This window comes from Eschrichtius robustus, chromosome 4 (assembly GCF_028021215.1).
Source record: "Eschrichtius robustus isolate mEscRob2 chromosome 4, mEscRob2.pri, whole genome shotgun sequence".
NCBI classification, from domain to species: domain Eukaryota; kingdom Metazoa; phylum Chordata; class Mammalia; order Artiodactyla; family Eschrichtiidae; genus Eschrichtius; species Eschrichtius robustus.
This window is the reverse complement of record NC_090827.1, coordinates 89,346,191-89,372,325: the sequence shown is the minus strand read 5'-3', so window position 1 is coordinate 89,372,325 and position 26,135 is coordinate 89,346,191. Positions and strand designations below refer to the sequence as shown.

The 26,135-nt window shown below is 44.7% G+C and overlaps 1 protein-coding gene across 5 annotated transcripts in view; it reads left to right on the top strand.

The window, feature by feature from the left end:
* Positions 1-26,135, top strand: part of TBC1D1 (TBC1 domain family member 1) — a 221,745-nt gene that overhangs the window by 79,356 nt on the left and 116,254 nt on the right. Inside the window, exon 1 of one of the 5 annotated variants that reach the window (XM_068543118.1) lies at positions 2,867-2,967. The exons of the other annotated variants lie outside the window; for them this stretch is intronic. Within the exon in view, the coding sequence (XP_068399219.1) occupies positions 2,938-2,967 (30 nt within the window). The 5' untranslated portion in view covers positions 2,867-2,937. Of the gene's footprint in view, positions 1-2,866; positions 2,968-26,135 lie in introns of those variants that run through there. 5 annotated transcript variants of the gene reach the window in all.

Sequence of the window (26,135 nt, the reverse complement as noted above, 5' to 3'; positions counted from 1 at the left end):
TATATACATGGAGAATTGGGTCCAGGTTTAGTTATTTAATTAATTAATTAATTAATTTTTGGCTGCGTTGGGTCTTCATTGCTGCGCGCCGGCTTTTCTCTAATTGCGATGAGCATGGGCTACTCTTCTTTGCGGTCATTGCGGTGGCTTCTCTTGTTGCGGAGCATGGGCTTTAGGCGTGCGGGCTTCAGTAGTTGTGGCACGTGGGCTCAGTAGCTGTGGCTCGTGGGCTCTAGAGCGCAGGCTCAGTAGTTGTGGCACACGGGCTTAGTTGCTCCGTGGCATGTGGGATCTTCCCAGACCAGGGCTCGAACCCGTGTCCCCTGCATTGGCAGGAGGATTCTTAACCACTGCGCCACCAGGGAAGTCCAGGGGTCCAGGTTTAAACAATGAAGCCTGGATGTCCCTATTTCACCTGTCATATTGTAACTGTCATATTCAGGATTTAGTCTTAAACTTTTTTTTTGCAAGAAGTGCAATTTTCCTTCTAAATTTAATGTAATTTCTCTTTTTTGCCTTCTTACCTCCTGCTGAAGAAGTAGAAAGTTTATCTCAGTCAGTTGGAGGTAATTCAGGTTTCTGTAGTCCATTTCGAGTTCTCCTCATCCTTTCCCCTGAGTTGCTTCTCAGTCCTGGGCATTTTCGTAGAGCTCAGGCTAGGGATTGGAGTGATGGTGTGTGGTGACATTTGTCATCCATCCAGCTTATCATGCCTGGTCCTCAGCTGCCCAGCCACTCCCATCACAACGATGTTGATTCCCCGTAGTTCTCCAGGTCTATCTCTGCTGAGCTAGTTCATGCCATCGCAAGGATGAAGGACAGTTTTAGCTGTTCTCTCCAGGGGCTGTTGGTCACTTACATTATTTTAAGGCCAATGTTAGTGAATCTCATATACTAGTGCATTTCAAACTTTATGTATATCCTAGCCACCTGAAGTCATGGTAAAATGAAGGTTCTGACTCCGTAGGACGGGATATTAGGGCAGGGTCTGAGAGTCTGCATTTCTAACAATTGCCAGGTGATGCCAAGGCAGCTGGTCCATGGATCACACTTTGAGTAGTGAGGCTGTGGTGGCCATAAAGGCTCTTACTTTGATGGAGCTCTCAGCCTCTATCTCTTCCGCTTGCTTGGGTAAGTAATGTGATAACAGAGAAAGATTTGGTTAAATGGCTGCAAATGCACTCCCATTTTCCACCTCTTAATTTCTTTTGGGAACATCACTGCTGAAAAGAATGAAAGAATAGCACTTCCCTAAGATGCTCTGAAGGCCCTTTTCAAGTACCCAGGGAGGCTTTGTTAGAATGCTATCACTCTTGACTTTCACCATGCCTTTATCCTTTATCTTGTTCCCATGTACCCTACCTGGGAGGAGAAAAAAAAGATAACACCCCTCCCTCCACCGTGGTCCTCTCTTGGTATTTATGTCCTTGTGTAATCCCCTTACCTTGAGTGTGGACTAGACTGAATGGGGCAGAAGTCTTGGGATGTCACTTCTGAGATTAGTTTATAAAGCCATTGACTTCCTTCTTGGACACGTGCTTTTTCTTGGATCACTTGTGCTAGGGGATGCAGGCTGCCATACTGTGAGCAGCCCTACGGGGAGAACCACATGCTGCAGGAAGAAACTGAGGCCTTAAGTCCAAGAGCCTGCAAGGAACTGAATCCTGGGAACAACTATGAGCTTGAAAGTGGATCCTTCAGTCCCAGTCTTGAGATGACTGCAGCCCCGGCTAACAGACCTTGAGTCAGAGGGACCAGCTAAGATGCTCCCCGGATTTTTGACCCACAGAAACTGTTGTTTCCAGCTTCATAGTTTTGGGGTAATTTGTTATGCAGCAATAGATAATGAATATACCCACCTAACTCAGATGCCAGGCATTTGGGGAACTTCATTAAAATGTCCTACTACTGGCCTGTCATGAAGATAAGGCACAATTAATATGACAAGAGGAAAGAAGCAAAATTATGGGGTTAGGGTGGCTATTTGGCTTGAGGAACTCAGTGAGTGGCTCCATATGACACATATATTTACACATCGGTTATTAATGTGTCCTTTGGCCTTTTTTATTTTTCCAATGTGCAACTCTTGGGTGTCTGAGTTCGAAACTCAGCTTAACCTCTGTACCTATAAACTGACTACACTGCTTATCATCTTGCCTTGGGAGAGAAGAAAACTGGTGAAACCAACATTTCTCACGTTGCTGAAACCTCCCAGCTGGCAGGAACTGAAGGTTCTTTTTCCACCGCCCCTTTTCTAGTCTCAACAGCTGAGTTTTCTGGCTCCAAGAAAACCACCTTTGATTATATAAAGGTATTAGGAGTTAGGGGAACACTAGCCCTTTTGTTACCATCAATCCGGAGCGTTTAGGAAGAAACGCTGCGGGGGCGACGGTAACCCCTGGAACGCTGGGCGGGCTTTGTGTTTGCTCCAACTCTGGGGCTTTTACCGAACCTCAAGGAGAGGAATTCCTAGTTTTCTGAAAGTTGGGCGAAACGGACCCCAGAGGCCTAGAAAGCCGCGTCCCTAGCCGTTAGGGCTTACGACTCCTCCCCCAGTAGCCGCGCAGCCGGGAGCGTCCCGGAGGAGGGCGACCCCCGCGGGTCCCAACTTCCCGCCGCCAGCCGAGCGTGGGGGGGTGGGCGGGGTGGGGGCGGGGTCGGCCGCGCTCCCTCCCCTCCGCTCCCCTCCCCCACTCTCCCCACCCACTTCCCTTTCTCGGCCGGGCAGCCCTGCGGGCGCGACCTCTCGGGGCAGTGACGAGCGGGGAGGAGCTCGCCGCCGCCGCAGCCGCCGCTGCCGCCGCCGCCGCCGCCGCGGGGGGGAGCCATGCCCGGGCCCAGCCGCGCCCCGAGCCCGCCCCCGGCTGCCCGCCGCCCCTCGGGTCGGCGGCGGGAGTGAGCGGGAGCTGCGGGCGACGAGCCTCCGCCCGGCCCGCGATGTCACCATTGTTCAGCTGGGTGGCCAAGGTAGGCGGCGTCGGGGCCGCGTCGGGACGGCGCCCTTTACGGTAGCTGACGGCCCGGGAGCCGGCGTCCGGGCGGGCGCGGCTTGGGGAACCTTGGTAACCGTCGGGCCGCGGGGAGTGCGGAGCGCGGAGAGCGCCCGCGGCCTTGGGGGGGGAACCCGACCGCGGCGGGGGCGCCCCGCTGCCCGAGGACCGCTGCCGGAGAGCGGCCAAGGCGGCCCGGGTCGTTCACCAGGTGGTTCTCATTCATTAGCGTTTCTTCCCCGTGGGGCGAACGGGCCAGTGGCGTCACGCCCATTTCACAGGTGGGGAGAGTGAGGCTCGACGCCGGGCGCGTGGGCTTCTCCGGCTCCCGAAGTCCCCCCACCGCACGCCGCGGATTCACCGCGAGGTGTTTCCCGGCGGCGGGACCTCGCGCGTCAGCCTCCCGGGTACAGGTTTGTGCTCGGTTGTCTGGGATAGTGCACTGAGGATTCCCGAAGGCTGAACTTGGTGCGCTTAGAGGATGTCTTGTCTTTTGTTTTTAACTCGCTGGTTTCCAGGGGCAGGTTTTGGAGTCTGAATTTTAGTACATGTGCTGCCGAAGCGAGCACGGAGTCTGAATTTTAAACGTAAGTTCTTTTTATTTCCTTGAAGTTTTATTTTTAGAACATTGGCGCCTTCAGAATCACTAAGCGTTACGAGTCCGGGCCGATTCCGCTATCGCAAAGATGAAGGGATTGGAGTGGATTTCTAGAGTTCTCATCAGTTTGAGAAGGCAGTAATAGAATAATACCCTCCCGGAGTACCAGGTGTTTGTGTGTTTTGAATGATGCAGCTCTCAAAGCTTCCACAGGTCGGCGGGTTAATGGGGCACCTTCCTCGCGCCCCACGGGCTCCTCTCTTTGCCAGCCCCTTCGCAGAGCTCGCTCTTGGTGTATGGCAGGTTGGTTGAGCAGTAAACTCATAGTGGGAGAACCCATTAGCCGTTCTGTGACCCTTTACAAATAATAGGTGGTGGTATCTCTAGTTATGATGCAGCGCTTTTAGAGTGTTAAAGTACATTTTTATAAATACCTATTTATGAGACAGATAAAGCTTTGCCTATCATTTAAGTGGTAATAAACTGGAGACACAGAAACCGGATAACACTAGTTACTAGACGGGCACTACCCATCCTAACCAGAATCTTCACTTCCTGAAACATAGCTAGTAGTAAAGTGAAGTGACTTTCAAACAAGTTGTGAGTTGTTACAAGGTAGTTTTGTACTGAAGAAAAATTAATAATGCCCAGGTTTTCTGGCTTGAAGTGATAGCTAATTGGCTTTTATAAATAATGCTAAAATTTAAGAATGTTATATAGTTTAAAAAGTAATTCAGGGTGTGTATATTACTCATTCTCGGTTGAGGATTTGAGTCTACTTTTGTTATACACTGCAAGGCCAAAGGAGGAAAAAAATAGACTCATTGTGTTGTTTTATTCGAAAATCAAGAGGTAAATCTAAGAAAACCTTACTGCTAGTACTGTTTTATAGTTTTATTTATTTTCCTAAAACATATTTAATAAGATCCTTTTCACTTATAGGAGTGAGGCAGACTTTTGTTTACATTGGCCTACAGAGGTGATGGTGAAAACAGCAAGCCAAAGCCTTATTTAAAAAAGAAATCAAGGATTGTCAGCTTTCTGCAACTGGCAGTACTTTTGAAAAGCTCATGTAAAAAATGAACAGCATGTTGATAACTTGATCTGAGTTCTGAATCATGTCATTCCAAATTTGTTTAAACTACAGAACAACAACAAAAAACTATGAAATTTTTTGGAGTAAAGTTATGTCAGTTGTCACCATAATTTTTAAAAATGTAGTTCTTTTGTATTTTATTTTTTCTAGGTGTTGTGCTATTGTAAATTGCATCCTGTAATTGATTTTTGTAGACAATGTGTTATTCTGTGAGAGCTTTCAGAATATGAAGTTACTCTTTGAGAGTTCATTTCTTGGGGTTATAGATTATAAGAGTGGCTTTCTATGGAACCTGTTTGGTGTTCAGTTCAGAGACAAGTCATTAACATACTTTGCATTTTAGACTAGGAAATGTTTTAAAAGTAGAAACAAGAGGCACAGATAATACACAGAACTGTATACTCCCAAAGTGCATTCATATTAGATTTTAGAATAACCCTTCAAGAACACATAAATGCATATGAGCACACACCTCACACAAACACTTGCACATCTAATTCCTACTTTGACCTTTGTAAACTGCAGCCCAACACCTGTTAGGGAAGAAAGGGAGTGGGTGTCACTGGATGCAGGTGGTTACCTGAACATTAACTTGTTTTTCGTGGGTGATGCATTTAGTAGTGTGTGAATACTGAACATGTAGAGTAATTTCATGGTGTAAGAATAAAGCCAAAATAAAGAAGAATTTTATTTCAAAGAGATTATCTGTTAAAGGAAAAATTAAGACACACTATTTAAAATTAGACATGTCCTGGAACATTAAGGCAGGTGTGCATTATATTAAAATGAGGCCAGGCTTATAGAGGTGTGGTTTCTTGATTAGTCTTTCACTGGGGACACTGGAGTTTGTTTTTTTTAAAAAAATAAATTTATCTATTTATTTATGGCTGTGTTGGGTGTTTGTTGCTGCACACGGGCTTTCTCTGGTTGTGGCGAGCGGGGGCTACTCTTCATTGCAGTGTGAGGGCTTCTGATTGCGGTGGCTTCTCTTGTTGCGGAGCACGGGCTCCAGATGCACGGGCTTCAGTAGTTGTGGCTCGCAGGCTCTAGAGCGCAGGCTCAGTAGTTGTGGCGCATGGGCTTAGCTGCTCTGCGCCGTGTGGGATCTTCCCGGGCCAGGGCTGGGAACCCATGTCCCCTGCATTGGCAGGTGGATTCTTAACCACTGCGCCACCAGGGAAGTCCCAACAGTGGAGTTTTTACATAGATTACAGTATATAAATAAAAACAAGTTTCTCTAGCTTTGTGATTTTTATACTAAGTCCACAGACATCCCTGGCAGTTCTGAGTATTTCTGTTGATTGTTTCTATGCCTCCACTTACCTATTGGTGAAGACTAACAGCAACAGAACTGCCAGGTAACTTTCTGAATTCCCTTGGATCTGCACCCGCCTGTAAAGATGATGGCTAACATTACTGCTAGTATCTCAAATTAGTGGATTTTAAAAATATATATGTCAGTTTATCAGATGAAATGGAAAATGGGACCTAAATATAGCTAAATTTGCTGTGTTCTCAAATCCAAGTCCAGTTTCATATAGCTTATGCCTTGTATTAAGCTATTTTCCAGTGCTTATATATGTATTCAGCAGATATTTAGTGGGTGCCTTCTGTGTACCAGGCACTGTTCATGCCCTGAAGGAGTTAGTTCATTTTGTGCCAAAGGTTTATCTTTTAAAAATGTGCGGGCCTTCCCTGATGGTCCACTGGTTAAGACTTGTGCTCCCAATGCAGGGGGCCCGGGTTCGATCCCTGGTCAGGGAAATAGATCCCACATGCCGCAACGAAGATCCCGTGTGCCTCAACCAAGACCCGGCGCAGCCAAATAAATAAATATTTAAAAAATGTGCACACTGAAGCTTTGTAAGCCAAATATTGAAAAATGCATTAGGGAAGGAGTCCTTTTGTAAACTTGTACTCAATCACTGATTAATATTTTATGTAAAACCAGGTTTTTCATATTTTGGCTTTGCTTAAAACGTGGGTTTTATAGCCATTATTCATTCAACAAGTTATTTAACAAATGTGTTCAACACGGATACAGTTATTGAGCACCTACTATGTGCCGGGTACTGTTTGAGGAGCTGGAGTTGAGCAGTGAATAGGCAGACCAGGTGCCTGTTTTCATGGCGTTCAAATTCTAGGCGGGAGAGACAGTGAAGAAGGAAACAAGCATAAGCAAGGTAATTGCAGATGGTGGTGAGTATTAGGAAGGCAAGTTAGCAGGGTGGTTTGGTTGAGAGTGCGTGGGGCCTGGGTGGCAGGGAGGTGGCATTTCACCTGAGTGGTAAGAGGGCCCTGAAGATGTTCCAGGGGGAGGGAGCAGCAGGGAACAGGCCTGGAGGTGGGCCTGGTAGAACAGCAGGAAGAAGGCAGGTGAAGCGTGGAGAGCTGGGCCCTGAGTTGGGGAGGGCTGATCTGGGCCAGGCTGTGGAGGGCTCTGCAGGCACTGTGCAGGGTTTGCTTGTAAGTGCTGTGGGCGTGAAAGCGAGGAGTGATGTCTGCTTTGGGTGGAAGCCAAGGGCACCGCTTAGGAGGCTGGTGTGGTCAGGCAGAAGGCGGTAGTGATACCTCAGATACATATGAAATGATTGTGACCCAGCGTCTGAGGTTGGTGCAAGTGACTGAGTAACAAACTGCTTCTTCTGTGTTGAATACAAGCACAGTTTGTGCTTTGCTTAGCTGCCTCTAACCACAGCTCGCAGGCACACTTGTGTCCTGGCGTTGGGCTTACTTACTTACCTTTGAGGTTTCCTGCAGACTGGATCAGCCCACCTTGGGTGCCTCTGACCAGTTGGACTTATTCTTCTGTCTGTTAGTGCACAGCAGCCTTCCTGGAAGGTGTGAATCTGCCTGTAGCTAGTATGTAGGCGGCAGTTCTGTTGTCTTGCTTCAAGTCATTCTGATGTCGGTTTGTTGCTGAGGTTGTGTCCTAGGTTGTGATGGAAAATTTTAAAATATGTATTAACATTTTTTTTGTCTGTAGACTTATATTACTTCTAATTAGTGCATGTTTGAGTTGAATGAAGAGGGAAGAACTTGTAGTCAAGCCACTCCTTGAATTTGAAAAATTTGCTGTGTCTGCTAAGCAGAGCTGGTGTAGCCCCGACCAGGATTTCAGCGGCGCTCCTGTGGGGTGCTTGTTGGGTAGTGGCAGCAGCCTCTCTCTGCGCTTCGGGAGCTCTAGTTGCTTAGAGTGACAATAATTCGGGCACACGTTGGTTTTAGGAGTAGAGAATGGAGAAAAGCAGGGGTAGAAACCCCACCTAATCCACAACGGAACACTGCCTGGAGCAGATCTCATAATGAGAAAAAAGCAAATTATAGTTTGTTCTCCCGAGACAGATACGCTAATCCGATCTTAGCCTAAATGTGCCTCTGCAGTGATCTTCCATTTCTGACTGACTAAGCCCTTCTCGTCTTCATCCCTTCCCTGAAGCATCTCTCATTCATTCATTCACTGATTGGATGAGCATACTAAACTGGGTAGAAAATAACCCCTAGGCATTTCCTCTGCCCTGGAGGAGCTCCTCTGGCAGGGGAGGGTAGACATCAGCTAGCTGGGCTGTGCCACGGCAGCCAGGAGGGGCTCCTGCCCCTTCCCGAAGGTGGCCAAGGAGGAGGTAGCTGGGGAGGGGCAGGGTGTGCCGGGGTAGCACATGCAGAGGCCTGCAGGCGCGTTGGAGGAACCCCAGTGACAGGCTGTTGGTCAGGCTGGCAGGAAATCTGCTGTAGGGGGTAGCAGAGGGTGAGCTGAACAGATGTGCTGGGACGAGGATGTGCATGGCACACAGACCCCTTCACAGGAGCTGGCATTTTATCTTGGGGCAGTGGGGACCCTCAGGGACCAAAGCTGATCTCTCCCCAAACTCTTGTAGCTGCGTAGTCTATCCTGTGTATCCTTCGTTGCAGTTATTTGAATATTGTATCTCCTTAGCCTGTAAGCTCTATGAAAACAGAGGTGGCGTTGCCATGTATACCAGTGCATACAGATCGCTTGGGCATCTTGTTAAAATGTAGTTCTACTTTAGTAGGTCTGAGATGGAACTCAAAATTCTGCATTTCCAACAAGCTCACAGGTGATGATGCTAATGCTGCCAGTCTGGGGACCACACTTTGAGGGGCAAGGTTCTCAATTTAAATATTTTCTGTTATACCTACGATTAGACATGGGAGCTGCTCATAGCTTTTGGAACAAATGCCATGATTTCAGAATAGTCACTTGTATCTGGGAGGACAATAGTGGAAATAGTGTCCCATGAAATAAAACTTAAAAAAAAAAATCAACCACTTTGAAAATTGGGTGTTTGGAGAATAGGAGTGAAAGGAAAAATTTGCATTGCATACTCTTGCACTGTTTAAAAAATTTGAACATTTTAGGTATTAACTATTCAGCTTATCAAATTAAAAAAAAATACTTTGATGGCCTTTCCTCCTTTTGAGGATATTTAACTTTGCCCCAAATACCATTAGGATATTATAATAGACTAGGCATCAGATTATTATTGAAAAATAGACTCAAATTGCCCCCTTTCTTTTTTTAAATGGACTTTATTTTTTGAGCAATTTTAGGTTCATGGCAAAATTGAGCAAAAGGTACAGAGATTTCCCATACAGCCTCGGTTCCCACACATGGAAGAGCCTCCTCTATCATCAATATCCCCAATCAGTGTGGTACCTTAGTCACAGTTGATGAACTTGCATTGACACATCATTATCACCCAAAGTCCATGTTTTACACTGTGGTTCATTATTGGCGTTGTACATTCCACGCGTTTGGACAAATGTATAATGGCATGTATCTGTAATATCACACCAAATAGTTTCCCTGCCCTAAAAATTGTCTGTGCTCTGCCTATTCATCCCTTCCTTCTTCCAACCCCTGGCAGCCGCTGATCTTTATAGTTTTGCCTTTTCCAGAATGTCATATAGTTGGAATCATAAAGTATGTATCCTTTTCAGATTGGCTTCCTTCACTTAATAATGTACATTTAAGTTTCTCCAGTGCCTTTCATGGCTGGATCACTCATTTCTTTTTAGCACTGAATAATATCCCATTGTCTGGATGGACCACAGTTTATCTGTTCATCTATAGAAGGACATTTCAGTTGCTTCCAAGTTGTGGCTGTTATGAATAAAGCTGCTATAAACATCTTTGTGTGGGTTTTTGTGTGGACATACGTTTTCAACTCCTTTGGGTAAACATCAGGGAGAACGATTGTGGGATCATATGGTGAGAGTAAGTTTAGTTTTGTAAGAAGCTGCCAAACTGTTTTCCGGAGTGGTTGTACCCTTTTGCATTTCTACCAGCAATGAATGAGAGTTCCTTTTACTCCATATCCTCATCAGCATTTGGTATTGTCGGTGTTCCAGATTGTGGCCATTTGAATAGGTGTGTAACGGTATCTCATTGTTGCTTTAATTTGCATTTTCCTAATGACATGTGATGTGGAGCCCTTCCTTTCTTTTGATAACTTTTAAAGAGTAGAAATAATAAATTAGTCTTTTTGAATTGTATTTCATAATATATGTATTGGTATTCAGGAACGTTTACAAAAGTTATAGAAAAGGAAAAAATTATTTGCTTATATTTGTGAATCTAGACTTAAGTACCTTTCATTTTTCCATTATTTCTGTTACCTCTGTATTTGCTATTGGAAGAGTGATGAACCAGCAGTCTATACTGTTTGTTAGATTTACAAGAAAGATGTGGTGAAAAAGAATTTTCTTAGTTTTCATGACCTTTGGTACTTATGCAGATTATTTTTATATCTGTCACGTGTTACGATGGGATTAGACTCACAGGGCTTGTTCACTTTGGTTGAGCTGGGGGCTAAGTTAACTTTGCTGAGCCTTTCTCACCTATAAAATTAATAATGTGTTCTGTATTTATCTTTTTTTATAGGTCCTATTTTAAAATAAAATAATGTCAAAATTTGCTTAAGAAATTATGAAGAGTGTCTGCAAACGTAAACTATTTAAAATGTGGTTGAGTTTGCAGTTTAAGTCCGTGGTTTTTTTTGAATGCGTGGTGGTAAGTGCTGTGGATCCAGAGAAGAGTAGGACACAGGCTCAGCCTCTGAGCAGCTTGCAGTTTAGCAGGGAGAGGGCCCCTGTGAAGATAATTTAACTTAGTGGGATAATACAGTTGTATGCACAGGGGGTCACTCAGCCGGGGAGTCTGGGGAGACTTTAGAGGAGAGGCTATCTGAACTCAGTCTTTATTTATTTATTTATTTGTTTTGGCCACGCCGGGTCTTAGTTGCGGCATGCAGGCTCTTAGTTGCGGCATGCGTGCGGGATCTAGTTCCCCTACCAGGGATCAAACCTGGGCCCCCTGCATGGGGGGTGCGGAGTCTTACCCATTGGACCACCAGGGAGGACCCTGAGCTAAGTCTTTAAAGAAAGATGATTGAGTTGTAGGTCATCTATGTGATAGATTATGAAAAAGAATAGTTAGGATATACTATTGGTAGTTTTCTAGCATGTTTTGGAATTATTCAGGGCTGCTCTCTCTGTTCGCCTTTCTTTTGAGACCAATGATTTTTTAACCTTAAGGACGGCACATCCCATTAAGTAAATTACCCAGGTACAGGGAGATTGAGAATTAAGAGCAACCCTTTGTTTCATCCCAGCACACCCTAGGGCATGGACACACCTGTTGGTAATTGTGGCACAGTGGTCATTCTGATGTAACCAGAATGTAATTCTATTTTCTCTTCTACATGAGGAAACTGAGACCCAGGGCAATTAGGTGACTTAATATAGATCGTATAGCTAGTTGGGGCAGAACTAAACCCAAGGTCCCAGACCCCTGGGTTTTGCACACCTTGTTAATGTTGCCCTGTTGATTTGTTTGTACTTTTCTCTAAATTATTTTACTAAAATCAAAAGTATGCACGTCTATCAATAGGTTGTGGTTAAGAATATTTTATTTAGTCACCTGACTTTATGCATATGCATTTCAGAGTAGGTCAAGGGGCCTGCAAGGAAAAAGGCAAAGAAAAGAAGCATGAAGTGAGTAGTCTTTTGGGGTGGATGGAGATTCTCTGACGTGACACATGAAGGGTGTCATTGTCATAAATGCTCAAGAGCCTGGGAGGCCTGACCAGCTGTGTGAACTGTGTGTAGGAAGAAACCAGGGCCTGAGTATTTCAAGAGAGTGGAAGTTGCCAAAGTCCAGTGTGGTGACATAGCTCCCCCAGTACTGGGCTCCTGTTCCCAGGAGGGCGTCCTGTGGGACATGAAGCAGGTGTGTATACCGTATCTCTTCTCCTCCAGTAAGGGAGAGTGAGTTTTCTCAGAGAAATGTCACTTGCAGAGCGGATTTATAGTGTTAATGCAACCGGGGAAAGGAAGAGATGATTACATTTTTGAGCAGTTAATATGTGCCAGCCATTGTTTTGGGAGTAGTCAGCTTCCAAGTAATCCTGGAAGTAGTGGTATTATTCCTTTCCCCCTTTTTTGGGAAAGATGTGTGAAGAAACTGAAGTTCACAGAAGTTAGGCAACTTGTCATAGCTACTAAGATTAAAGCTTGAACTGTCTGGTTCTGAATTCATGTTTTATCTGTTGTACCTATGCTACTCTGTAATAAATGGATTACAACACATGTTCAGGATACGAAACAAGGGTGGTCAGAACTTAGAAAAATATCCTTTCCCACTGAAAGACTGAACTTTTTTTTCTCCCATTGGTGAGAGGTAAAAAACATTCAAATTGGCTGCCTTTAAAAATAGGTGTATAAGATTGAAGCTATTCAAGAAGGAGCTCATATTTTTTGAATGCCCGAATTTCATGGTGTTCTTGGTTAGGGAGGGAAGAAAACAGGAAATAAGAGGAAAATCACCAATAGAAAATTGAAGATGGGTCAAAATTGGGGAATGTTAGGGCGATTAAATGAAAGACTGAAAGAGGCCAGTTTTGAGGTGACCGTAAGGCTGAGTTTTCAATTTTCTTGTTGACTTGAGTTTTGAGCTTTAGAGAAATATCACTTATTATCTGATGTTCTTTTCCAAGCACCATGGAGCCATGCTTTGTAGTTATTCAGCTTCTCTGGAAAGTGCTCTTTATGTTAGGAATGATTCCAGAGCGTCCTGCCACAGTGGCGTCTCCTCCAGCCTGCGACAGGACACCAGACGGGAAGTTAAAGGCATGGGTCGGAGGCCCAGGTTTGCCTGTGTTGCTGTTTAGCCTTGGCTCGATGCCATGGGAGTGGTGATCTTTGCCCTGCTGCCCACCACGTAGTCCTGTTTGGGTGTCACATGAGATGAGGTGAGTGAATGTAAACTGTCAAGCACTCTTTAGGGTGAGCTCGTCTAGGCAATGGGGTGGATGTAGCCGTATGTTTCCATTAAATTTCTTGACTTATACTTCAGGTTACACTTCCCTGGGCCTTTGGTCTCATAGAACATCGTGTTGAAGGATCACGATGATTGTTCTCAGTTTGGAATGTCTCTGTTACTGCAAGTCAGGGCGGTCATCTTAGACTGTCCACCTTTGATACGGAAGAGAGGGCTCCTGGAGCCAGTGGCCTGGGACAGATCCCCTCTCCATCTGTTCCCAGTGGAGGTGCCACCTTGGACACGTCCCTTCTGTTTGTGCATGAATGTGTTCATCCTTAAAATTGGGGATAAGAGCCATCTTCCAGGCTGTTGAGGATTTATCCACATAACATACTTAGAACAATGTCTGGCTTAGATTAAACACTTAATAAGAGTGAGCCATCACCGTCATCTTCTTCATTGCATTTAGGGGGTGGAGATGACCTTTACAGTTGATTATTAGTTCTGTTCCCTCTTTTGAAAGATGATAACATTGGGTCCTCCAGAGGTGAGGTGGTTTCCCCAAAGTCACAGCTGAGATTAAAACAAGGTGTTCTGACTCTTAGTCCAGAGCGCTTTGCAGCTCTTTGCATCACTTGGTACTCAGCATGATACTGAGACTTTTCCTGTTGTTTTATCACATTCTTCATGAATTAAACATAAGCCCTGGTTCACGAGTACAGAACAAGAGCAAAATGCTTTCGTCAGACCACAAGTCATTTAGATCCGATAAGGGGATAGAGGGGCAGAGAGAATTACACAGGCCTCTGCCACCAGCCGCCTGTGTGACCACACCCAGGGTCACAACTCTGCCTTGATTTCCCCTTCCCTAAAATAGAGGTAGGGAGCAGCTGCTGCACTGTTTCTGAAGTACTTTTCATCTCTCAAAATACTGTGAAGAATTTCTTCACTGCCAGGGCTGTTGAAGTCCAGGAAATAGTGTGCCAACCAAAGATGTAGATTCTCCAATTTTGGAAAACTTTAAAAATAGGAAGGAAGTTTATTTGTTTAGCAGAGTTCATAATTGTAGGCCCGCCTAAGGCAGAGACTCAGCCAAATGAGTATTTTGCGGAAGTTCTTTTCACAGGGTGGACCCAGAGGAAATCAGTCATTAGGTGAAAATCAATCCTAAGATCTTTGAGACAGTATTTGCTTAGAGACATTTACACATGCTATTGTGATGGTCTCTATTGTGTCAGGCTTTTTGTTTTCTTACACATGTAAGTTTCCAAACTTAAAATATTAGAGCTTTAATTGTAAAATGTGACTTCAGAAACACAAACCATAAACCTGCTTATGAGTAATGAATTTGTGGCCCCTTGTGTTTTGATTATTACCAAATTGTATAATGAGCATGAAGTTTGCTAGTGCTTTTGGTATGGTCAGAACCCTCTTTTAGTTCCCAAAATAGCCATATGACTGTTTCTAGGTGAATGGAAGGGATTCTCTTCCCACATTTGAAAATGTATGAATTTAGAGTACAGTGGAGTTTCAGTCAAGGCAGTATCACCCAATTTTAGGGTAGCTGAAAGAACATAGTACCAGGGTTTGATTTTTATAAATTCTGTAGTGTTTAAACTAGTTGAGATTGTAATCTCTGGATCTTTTCCCCCAGAGGAAGAGCTCAATGAGCTAGACCACCAGAGCACACGATACTGTTTTAATTATTTTGCGGTTACCACACTACTTAGGGGAATCCTGTGGTATTTCCAGATATTTTCGGCCAAGATATACAGCTTCTCTTTCAAGTTCAGTGTCAGTCACCACACATCGATCGTGCATCTTCTCTGTGCCAGACACTTGGGACACAGATGAGAAAGACACAATTCCTGCCTCTGGGAGGGGCAGGTGGGTGTGTGCAGTGGTCCTTACGCAGAAGCCGCACAGCCCAGTGGGCTGGGGGGGCGCTCAGCCTCTGAGTAGTCTTCTGGTCCACGGAGGTAATCGTTTTCCAAATGCAGTAAGTCCCACTTGACCGTCTCCCTGTTGACTTTAATCAGCAGGGCACAGTCAGAACCGACTGTACACTGTTAGCTTAAATGTTGTCCTTCTCAAAAGGAGCCAGAGATGTGGTTTGGACGTAGGTGTTACGAAAAGCCTGTAGTGTCCTGGAGCACCTCTCTCTGCAGCTTTTCGGGGCTCTGTAGATCTAACAGTTTTTTGCTTTAATCTTGATTGAATAAACAGGCAGTAGAGCACAGCCGGCTCCCCTCTCTGGGGGAGAGGGCGAGTCTGCTCTCAAGCCCCTGGGGCCGACCCCAGGCTGGGCAACAGAGTCCTTCACATCCGCACAGTATTAGCCGTTAAACTGGGAAGTGTAACCAGTGGGGCTTGTGAGTCTAAGTCACTAGAAATGTGGGCACTGTGCTCTTTTTTTTTTTTTTTTTAATTTGGTGGGCTTAGAGGTTTTAGTCTAATAAGGACATTTCAAGCCGAAGTCTCTCTTTCATCCCTGTTAAAAGCAAATCACGGGGACCTGGTGTGGTCTAGAAAAAGAGCCCTGAAGGGGGGAGGTCTGGCTCTGTCTCGCCCGGCCTATGACTGGAGGCCTGTCGTTCCAGGCCTCTGAGGCTTTGTTTCCTGAGAAGACGAACAGATTAAATGAGAGGTTTGAGAGTCCCATCCAGGGGGTGAGCAGGAACGTTTGAACGGAAGAAGCAGTATGAGCAAAGGCTTGGAGGCGGACATCCAAATGAGAAGCCCAGGATGTGTGTGAGTGGAGCTGAGTGGACCTCCCTCCCTGCCAAAGATGGTGAATTAGGGAGTTCACTGGGAAGAGGTGGTTGGAGCACCTGCATGGAGGGCTCTGCAGGTCAGGCTGGGAGGTTGGTATTTTGGTAGTGATTGGAGCCCTAGAAAGTTTGTTGAGTGGTAGGCTGATGTGATCCAAGCTGGGCTTCTGGAAGACGAGGCTGCCAGTGGAGAGTGGGTGGGTGGGTTTATGTATCGGGAGAAGCCAGAGGCAGGACTGGGGGTCTTGCTGTGGTCTGAGTTAAGTGTGGGCCTAGACCAGTGCTTGAGGTTTTGGGCTCCTAGTGAGAGACTGTACCTTGATGGCTTATTGAAAAATGGAGAAAGAGAGAAGATTAGAAGGCACTTTCCAGGCTTTCAAACTACTTGCCTGGAAGGCATTTGGGAAACAAGGAAATGAGAGAGACCTGTTTTAGGGCAAAGAGGATGAACTTGATTTGGATGTTTTAAGGTCAAGGTGTCCAAAGTCTGGGTGATTCTTAGAGAGGTGATTAGAAATTTGAGTCAAGTTTAGGAATGAATTCAGACCTAAGACGTACACTAAATTATCTTTGTCGGCCTTGGGGAGTGGGTGAGGTCCCTGGAGATAGAGTAGAGAGAAAAGCAGAACCCTATGAAGAGTCTTCCCTGAGATACCTGTGAAATGGAGGTGCATTTTACTAATACAGTCTAAAGGAGAGAATTACACTAACAAGATTTCCTTATCCCTTCCCTCCCCTTAGGGCTTATCTTTATTTTATTTTTTCCCTCTTACCCTTGTAAACCAAGATGAAGTCCCACTTTTGAAAATGTCTTTTGGATTCAGAGACTGCAGTTCCTGCTTGGTAGGTGGAATGTAGAGATCAGAGTTGAGTTTTAGCGAGGCACAGAGGCTTCTCGGTGCCCGTGAGCCGTCCCCTTGGCATGGGAGAAACGACAAAGCCTTGGACACGTTCCCAAGCAGCTCTTGGCCGGCGCAAGCGAGCTTTTATCTCTTGTCAGCCTTGGTTTCGGTGTTGGTTCTCTAGGAATGTTCCTGATTGTAAAATATCTGGTCTCATGAAGATGAAGTCAGTCGAGGAGCCTGGGGGAGTGGGGGCGGGGGGCGGGGAGGAGGAGCCGCGCTGCCAGACTGCCGGTTGGGAGGTGCCGCTCCGGGGCGCTCGGAGGGGGCAGGTCCCGATGCCTGTCTGTTGGAGGGCCCTAGACTCGGGGGCTTGGAGGTCTGAGCCGCCTGGCCGTGCTCCCCCACCCCCCAGAAGGCTCAGCGTCCCCAGGACGTCCCTGCCCTTCTACACAGCTCAAACGGAAAGACAGATTGTTGTATTCTGAGCAGAATTCTCTCTCACTTGTGTCTCACCTTCTTTCCTTCCCGTGAGAGACCGAGAGGGAGAGAGAGAGGGAGAGAGAGAGAGGGAGAGAGAGAGAGAGAGAGAGAGAGAGAGCGCGCGCGCGCGCGAGGCTGTGCCTTTTCCCTGCGACAGACTTGCAAAGGCAGTGGTGAGTTTCCGTCTTCCCTGCCCGAGCTGCAAGCCCATAGCTCCGTCCTCCAGCCTCCGTTCGTGGATTTGCAGCCACCTTGCGACTCTTATTGCCTCTGCTTTTAAAAAGTCTTCTGAAACCGAAAATGAAACTTGCTGTGTGGCATGATGGGCAGGGAGGACAGTGGGGCTGTGACCCCTTTAAAGTGAGGATGACATTTCTCCTACTGCCATAGGCTTTTCTTTCCTTTTTCATTCTTTTGATGTTCAGGCTGTTCTGTTGGCTTATCCTGGGCTTACAGTCAACTAAAATCTGTAAATCTTTTTCACATGAACTTTGGCATGCTGGGTCTACCTTCCCAGCTGAGAGTTTATAATATTTTATATATATCACCATGTTCCTGATGTTGGGATTTTTTTGTGTTTTTTGGGTATTTTCATTCTATTAGCCAATTTATTTGTATAGCATAGTAGGATTTTGGAACTGGAAGTGATTTAAAGAGTACTGCAGTTCATTCCCTTCAGTGTGACACATGAGTCCCTGGTCTTGGAGAAACTGCCAGTGGAGGGATGGTTGGGTGCTTGGACAAGATCGGATTTTCATTCTCACACACCAGGAGTGTAGGTGGGTCAGGGAGGAGGAGAACCGTTAGCTGAGGGCTGGGCACCGTTAGGAGTTGCTACTTGGACAGCTTCATTCTCTGTGCAACTTTACACTGTTTCATTTTTGTCTTGTGTACTTTCTTTTTGATTGATTTCCTTCATCTCTAAATTCAGGAAGAAAGTATTTGCCACTTAATTCTGCTTTTGAGGTATCTTGTGCTAGGATACAGTCTGAGCTTTTTAAACATTTTATTGAAGTTATCTAACGTAACTTCTGAGAAAGTCAAGGACCAGCAAATAGTATTGTTATTGTCATACTTGGTAAACATAAAGTATAAAATATGTTAGGTGGAAAACAGATTAGGCCAGTTCTAACTCGTATCCTTTACTGGCCAGAGTTCTGATGTGCCTGTTGATCAAGATGAAAGAAAGGGGATGGCCACTTGGTGAGTACAGTTTATTTCCAAAAATGGACTGAGATGATACGAGAGGAAAGACCTGTTTCTACCACTCATCTGAATGAAATTTGGGGTTCTTGAACATACATGATAGGTTTTATTCAAGAATGCAGTTAATGCTGTAAAAGCTAGTGTGGTGCAGTATTTTAAAACTGTAAATAATATGGTTTATAAGTAATATTTATAAGCCATACCAGAATGCCTTCTGGCAGTTAAGTCTGGCAGTCATGCATTAGTAAGTTTAAATTTCTAACATGCTCCTGGAAACTACTATGGATCTCACAGATGTGGGTGACAGGGCTGTGAATGGGCTGCCAGGTAAGTTTGTGCAGGTTGCATACTGCACAAAAGCATCCAGCCGACAGGGCAAGCAGGGGCTGAGATCCAGCCCACACTTGGCATACCAGAGTCTTTTTGTTTGTGAGGTTGGGGAGGGACAGGGGTTTTTGGCTTTCGGTAATTTGAACAAAGGCACCGTATATGCAGAGGGTAGCCCTATGCTATAAATTGTTTTGTGTTTATAAAAATTAATATTGATGTTGTCAAGGTGGTTCCATACTCTGTCCACAAATGTTATAATTTGAATTAGATTGATTTTACTGCAAGTCCTAGGAAGTAGCAAGAGTATTTATCTGACTAAGAGGGCTAATGGTTTATCTAAACTCAAGTTGGAACTGTCAGCTTCATAAAACAGGCCAGTTCTTACTATTATCACAATTTTTATTTAAGCTACAAATTTTTGTCTTAAGTAATTACCTATGCATATAAAAGGGCAGTCTTTTGACTATCGCTTTTAGACTGTTGTCTAAAGTTTTTAGTTTCTGTGGATATGGAAGTTTATTTTTCAGATGGTGTCCCATGACTTAAATTTTGTGTGTTATGTAGCGAAGCATTTGGGGGCACTTAGAAATGTATGCTGGAATTCTACATTGAAAATCATTTATCATATGTTTAGAATGAAGATTTTTTTCCTCCAAATAACTTTGTCCCTGGAAGGCTTTATCTAATAAAATTAGACAGTAACCTCTAACATTTCTTAAAGTTTAAGAAAAATGTACTCTTTTAAAATTAACCTTTTTGTGAGATTGCAAAAGCAATGTATGTAAATACAGAAAAATAACATGTTGATAAGCAAAAATAAGAAACCACCGAATTTCTGCTACCCAGAGATAACCATGGGAGGTCCCTTCCAGATCGTTAGTGATAAGCACTGTTTAAAATTGCATCTCTTTTGCTGAAAATAAGTAGAAGAGATAACAGCTCTTCACACATACATACTCTTAAAAAAACCTGTCAGAGTTTTGGCCCAGAATGCCAGAATGGACTGGGTGCACCGGGTGGGCACTTGTTCTCTGGGCTGCAGCACACGCTACCTACACAACTTCCATGCTTCCTTCAGGAATAAAATGACCTTGAAAAGAGAGAGAACTCATATGCATGAATAGGGAATTGTAATTTGTATTCAGATTTCTGGATTTTTTTTTTGGTCTCAGTGGGTGGTTCTCCCATCCAACCAGTCAACTCTCACTCACATCCAGTGAATTACTAATTCTTGCCTGTTTGACCTTCGGAATTGTGCTCTGCCTCATCGTCTTCTCTCCATTTGTACTGCCACAGCCCTAGCTGGAGGACGGTCGTTTCTTCCTCTCAGATGCTCCTTTGTTCACACGTGGATTCGTTTATTCGGTCTGATGTGAGGAAAAGGGCCAGGCACTGGCGCGACAAGGCCCTTGGTTCCGGGGCTGAGCTTCTCAGCGGGGTGAGGGCAGGGGACTAAGCCATTCCCGCTTCCGCATCCTCCTGCAATTCACCCTCCTCCTGCTGTTTTGTCCATCACACCCATTCTCTCCACAGCAGCCGTGGGATCTGTTGGAAACTCTGCTGGCCCAGCCTCACCTGTGTCAGCCTCCCGCCATGTGCTAGGCGAGGGGAGCGCCCTCCTTGCCTCTCCTGACCAGCCCTCGACTCCTTGAAGGCTCAGCCCGGGGCTCCTCTCCTCCTGTCCTGCCCTCTCCTCCCTTCACTGGTGACCTGAGGCCCGTGCCGCTCCCGTGGCCTCCAGTGCCTGGTTTTCTAAAAAGTGCTGTGTTTCTGTCCCCACTTAGATGGTCACGTTCATCGACAGCCCCAGTGCCCAGCACTGATCCAGAAGAGTCTGTGTTTCTGTAAAATGGAAATAGCGTGGTTTTCCTCGGAGGGTTGGTGTGAGCATTCAGCGAGGTCATCTATGTGAAGCACGGTGTCTGGCACATAGTTGGATTCCATAAGTGGGGGGTCAGTGCCCGAGATATGATATTAACTTAAACTACTTGATTCGATGAAGGTCTCAGAAGTTCAGCTTTTCCCCGGACAGTGGGCGTATGATTGTATAGAATATTGGTGTCACACTTTCTCTACCTGATATTAGGTAAGGTTCATGAAAATAGTCATTTTATTTTTTGTTTCTTTCATTTTAACCTATGCAGTTTTCCTGCCTGACTTTGGTGTATTTTCAAATAACTATATTTAAATTAAGGTTAATTAGATTACGTTATTTATTTTACACTCTAAGGTAGAGAAACAGAAAAGTGCCGTTCACTTGCCTCTCACATTAAAGTGTGTGTGTTCAGTAAACACTGACTCAAACCTGCAGGGTCCACAGAAATGAATCAAATGACACCCCATTCCCAGCCCCAAATGTCAGTGCTGTGACCTGTATTACCACAGCGGGCCGGGGCCCGTGGGCGTGGAGGTGCTGGAACTGGGTCTGGAAGAATCAGCAGATGCTAGTGGAGAGTCCATGGAAGAACATTCTAGAGTAAAGGCTCCGCTGCTTGCCTGCAGTTGTCAAATGTGAGCTGCAGCCTAAATGACAGTTTCTTGAAATGGGGATTCAAAGGTATTTATTTTGTCATATTTTCCTACCCTCCCATTGGCAGGGATAACGTAAAGTTGACAGTTGAAAATTATTTTCATTTGTTTGTAGATTAGACTAAATTGTCATAATCAAGGACTAGCTAGGCAATACATCACATCAGACTTAAATTGAGTACTTACGTGAAAAGAGTTGTAATGTTTTTATATTGATGAAGAATTTACATTACATAGAAATTAATTCCGTAACTCTAAGTAATGGACGTTTGAGTTTTAACCCACCTAGATTTTGCTTCCCTTATGGGCTGCATCATAACATTGTAATTTCCCTTTGTAGACTTTGATGGCTAAAGCTTCTGGTCTAGTTTTCCCATTTTCAGCTAGATTTATGTGTGCATTGGGGTGGTGGGATGGCTTTGTTTTATTATTCATCTATGCAGTATATACACACCGTGGTCCTGCGAGAGGTGGCTGGCGGTGGTGGTGATCTTATCTTTGAGTTCATTGTAGCTGGTCCCTCCGCTGCACCCGCCCCCCGACACCCCCGCTTCCTTAAGTCCAAGAACCCCTTAACCTGGAATCTGAGGATGGAAGTTGGGAGTGGGGGTCCCTGAACTTGAATGGGGAAAAAAATTCACCTTTATTTCCACTAACCTTTAACTGCAGTTTAACGTCTTCAGTTATGAGTCATCACCCTCCCCGTAGCATTAGGAACTCCTGCAACAGTAACATCAATAAAATCACGTGTTTTCATATTGCATTATAGTTGCTACACATCTCTCAGAAATACTGTATACGCTCATCATTACTTTGAATTACGGTAGATACACGATTTGCCGCTAGACCTTGTTAAGTTTGGTGATAAGCACATAATGCTTTATCATGATTATTTGGATACTTCCCTCTTGGTATAATTCTTTTGTATTGCTTTGTGTAAATGCCTATGGCATTTAAAACTCTTACTCTGAGAAGGGTCCGTAGGGGTTTGTCAGAGGGGGTCTGTGGCACAGCGAGTTTAGGAGCCTCTGCTTTGGTCCCCGGGGTGCATTTGAGAGAGCATACCAACATTTACTTTGGGAGGACTGGTGGGAATGTGGGGTATGTAATTAAAAGCTGAGATACCGTCTCTCATTCCCATACACCCTTGCCTGTTGCCTTAACCCCTGGCAGCACGGAGCTTTGCACAGCCTCGGTAGCTCTTGTGGTCATTGTAATGTACGCTCACTACAAAAAAAAAGCGTTAAAGTACATTCTCTGTAGGCTTTGAAAAAATACGCTAAATGATTCCCATCCAAAGATGGTTAAAATAAAAATAGCTTAGGTGCTTAAAGGGGCAGCCTTCAGCTGTCTAGAAAAATCTTACAATCCGAAAAGATTTAGTCTCAGTGTTTCTGGTTTGCTATTTTTACAGCATTTGTTCCTTCTGCAAATATTTGTTGCATGTATACTATGCACAGGCATTGTGTTGGAGATTCCACAGATTTATCATGGTTTCTCTTCTAAGGTCTACTTGAGATATCTCTTATCACTTAAAAACCTTGAAATCACTAAACTTTCATTTTCAATTGCAATCATTCATACATTGAGCAAACTTACTGAATACTTGCTGTATGCCAGGCACTGTCCTAGGTACTTTGGGCTGTATCAGTGCGCAAAATAGACAATAATTTTGCTGTCTTAGAGCTGACGTTCAAGCATTTAGGTGTTTTATGCTCTGAAGTTTGTAGGGCTGTCCTGAAAGTGCCACAGAAACTGTTTGCCACTCACAGACCTGTGTAGTTTTGTAAGGTAGTGGTTTTCACTCTCTGTTCCTGTGGGCCTTGTGACGCCTCAGGGCTGGCAGGAGGAAGGAGAAGGGAATGTCCTCCTTCCCCAGCTCCATTTTAATCAGAGCTTTGCTACTCTTATATTTTGGGGATTGCTGGGAAGTTGGGCGTGGGGTGAGCTGGGAGAGAGTTCTGTTGCCTACAGGGTGTTTGGAAATTTGGTTACATTAAAAATGTGATTGGCATTATCTGCGGCTGGCTGATATGGAATAAATTTTTGTCACTTATTACCAGTTCTGTACTGAAAAGCAGTTGGAATAATAGCAAGCTCATTGCCTTTAGGTGCTGTTACTTTAATAATAGAGAGTTGACCTTTTCTTACTTGGCAAATGTGAAGGTCACAGTTGGCATTTTTTGGAAGCTAATATGCGCTAGGCTCTACACTAACAACTTTCACATTGTTTAATTTTCTCCTCAAAACAACCTAAAAGGGTAGCTGGTAATATCCAATTTTGATATAAGAGGATGCTGAGCTTCTAAGAAGCTGGGTGTCTTGCTCAGACTTGCGCATGAAGTGGCAGAGTTTGGAGCTTATTTTGGCATTTCAGCTCCAGAATTCCCTGTAGGAACTGTCAGTGTAGTAGATTCATGGCTTCAGCTGGGGCAGGAGTTAGGGCCGACTTTTTCTATCTTTTTAAAGTTTATTCTGTTTCTGCTCCCACATGCCCTCTCCCCCCCATCTCCCTCCGCATGGAATGTTTCTCTGTGGTCTAAAAAGCAATACTGGGTTCACTCTCGTCTCTCTTACTTACCTCCCCCCCCCCCTTCCCACATGCACACAAACACTTCATGCTCTAAACGCGGCTAGGGGGCGTCAAAGCGGTGTATGCAAAGTTTGGGATGCTCCTCACACGTTTGCCAGAATGGCTTCTGATGGAGCAGAGTTCATGACAGCTAGCATGAGGTTAATTGGAATTGGATCCTGAATAGGTAAAAAAAAAAAAAATTTTTTTTTTTTTGGTATTTCCATTGTGTACAGTGTTTGCAGTGAATGAAATTGATGCTGTGATTGGAAAGGAATGAGATGGTTCCAGAATGGGTTGACACTACGCCCATGATGATAAATGCAGAACACTGTGATCCTTCTTTTTTTTTTTTTTAAGTAAAGGAAATGACCATTTAGTATACACAAGCAACCATAGGTAAGAAAAAAACCCGCTAACTGTGCTATTTCTGGGCTTGGGATTATAGGCAACTTTAACTTTATATGTTTTTGTATTTTTCTTTTATATGGATGTGTGTTAAGCTTGTTATTGAAAATAAAAGATGGCTAAAGAGTACATTCTGCTGCTGAGTTTAAAAGGGAGTCTGGGGACTTCCCTGGCAGTCCGGTGGTTAAGACTCCTTGCTTCCATTGCAGGGGACGTGGTCCGGGAACTGTGGGTTCATGAACTGTGGGTTGGGTGGGCCTGTGTGTCCCACCTAACAAGTTTAATATGTTTGGGCCTGGGTGATGTTAGGTAGAAGCAAAACGGTATTGGTGCCCAGTGCTCTAGCTGGTTTCACTGTTTTGTTTATAAATGCACACTATGTGACCAAATACTCCTTTATTGAAGATCTCAGTGAAAAAATTTCAAAAGGGCATCATTTATAGAAAGTAATTATGGCGTGTGTCCTGGAGAAGGAACCAGCGCTCTGTTTAATGGTTTCTTATAGCACATTTATACGTTTTTAGTTCCCCTGCCTTGTAGAAAAGAGGCCGCAGTGTCCCTTTTCAAAGATTATGTAGCATACATAACTAATACCGGGTGATTGCTATGGTTAACTGCTAGTTCATTATATTTGTGAATGTTTCGTAATCTTGGGGAGATTATTTTGAAGTAAACTTTAATCAAGATTATAGAGTAGCATTTCTTATAAGGCATTTGCTCTTATGTGTTTAATAATCTGAGACGTCTGAAATACAGTGAATTTATTTGCAAATCAAATTTGATTTGCCCTTAAATGGTATAAATAGCTTGTCAGATATCTGTGTGGCGAGTCTTGTGCTTTTGTCTTCACTAGTTTGTTCATCTGTGCTGTGAGCAGGGTCTGGATCTGTGCAGTTGGGCTGCTGTATTGCTGTTCACAGCTTGCCTAGGGTCTTAATAATCCCATGGATTTTGGGTGTGATGGTGTAGCGGGCAGGGAGAGGAGCGCATTCCTTACCTCGGGACATGACAGAGGACAGGTGGTAAGAGAGCTGAGAGCTGTCAGGTGCTTCTGAAAACTGCAGGTGCCAGGGCCCCACCTCCACAGGCTGCTTCACCTCAACTGATGGAAAGTAGTCACTCGTTTTTAAAATTATTGGCAATTCTAATGTGCGGCCACATTTGAGTTGCGAATCAGTGCATTAAATGAAGAGGGTTGGACTTTGAGGACTCATGTTCCCAGGTTGAACATCCAGTGATTTCTGTCAGTGTTTATGCTGACCACTGAAAATGTCTTGGCTTTTAAAACTTGTTCTAGAAAACTTAGGAAACAACTTCATAATCTTACAGCAATATCTTCTCCTACTCTTCCTTTCTTCTCCCACCTTCTTTTGTTAGCTCCTGCAGCTATTAAATCACTTCTTGAGTTGGATTTTAGTCTCATTGTTTTAAATGTTTGTAGAAAAGTGCCAGTTTAGCCAGAAGGTTGTAGTGAACCTTTTCAAACGATTATTTTGGAATATGACGCTGGGTTTTGTGTTTGCATTGCATCTTTCCATGGGGTTTAAAAGCTACTAAGATAAGAGTTTATCCAGTTTGCCGTATCAGAACTAGAGTGGTTGAATACTACTACTTCTGTTTGACCTGGAGGATAGAAAGATGAGGCAGTCCTGACTGAGGGTGTGAGGCCTGCGTTAGGGGCCAGCAGTCATCAGCGTTTCTGACGTGCCAGGCGCTTCCCCAGCCAGCTCACAGCACGTTTGATCTTTCTTTTGGGAAGATGTAATGCATTCATCTGCCCTTTGGCTAATTGTAAGCGCACAGCAGGAGTGGAGGCATTGGTTCCCTTTGAGGAGCCACGACAGACCTCTCCTGGGGACCAGCCTTCTCCAGCGCGCATTGGAAATTGTACATGCAGATGTGTCTCCTCCTCCCTGCACTGTGAACCTCTACTAAGGCCAGGAGGAATCTCGTCTTATTCACTGTATGAGGTGTATTCACATCTTTATTTCCAATCTAGTCTTGACAGCCTGGACCGTTGTTGGGT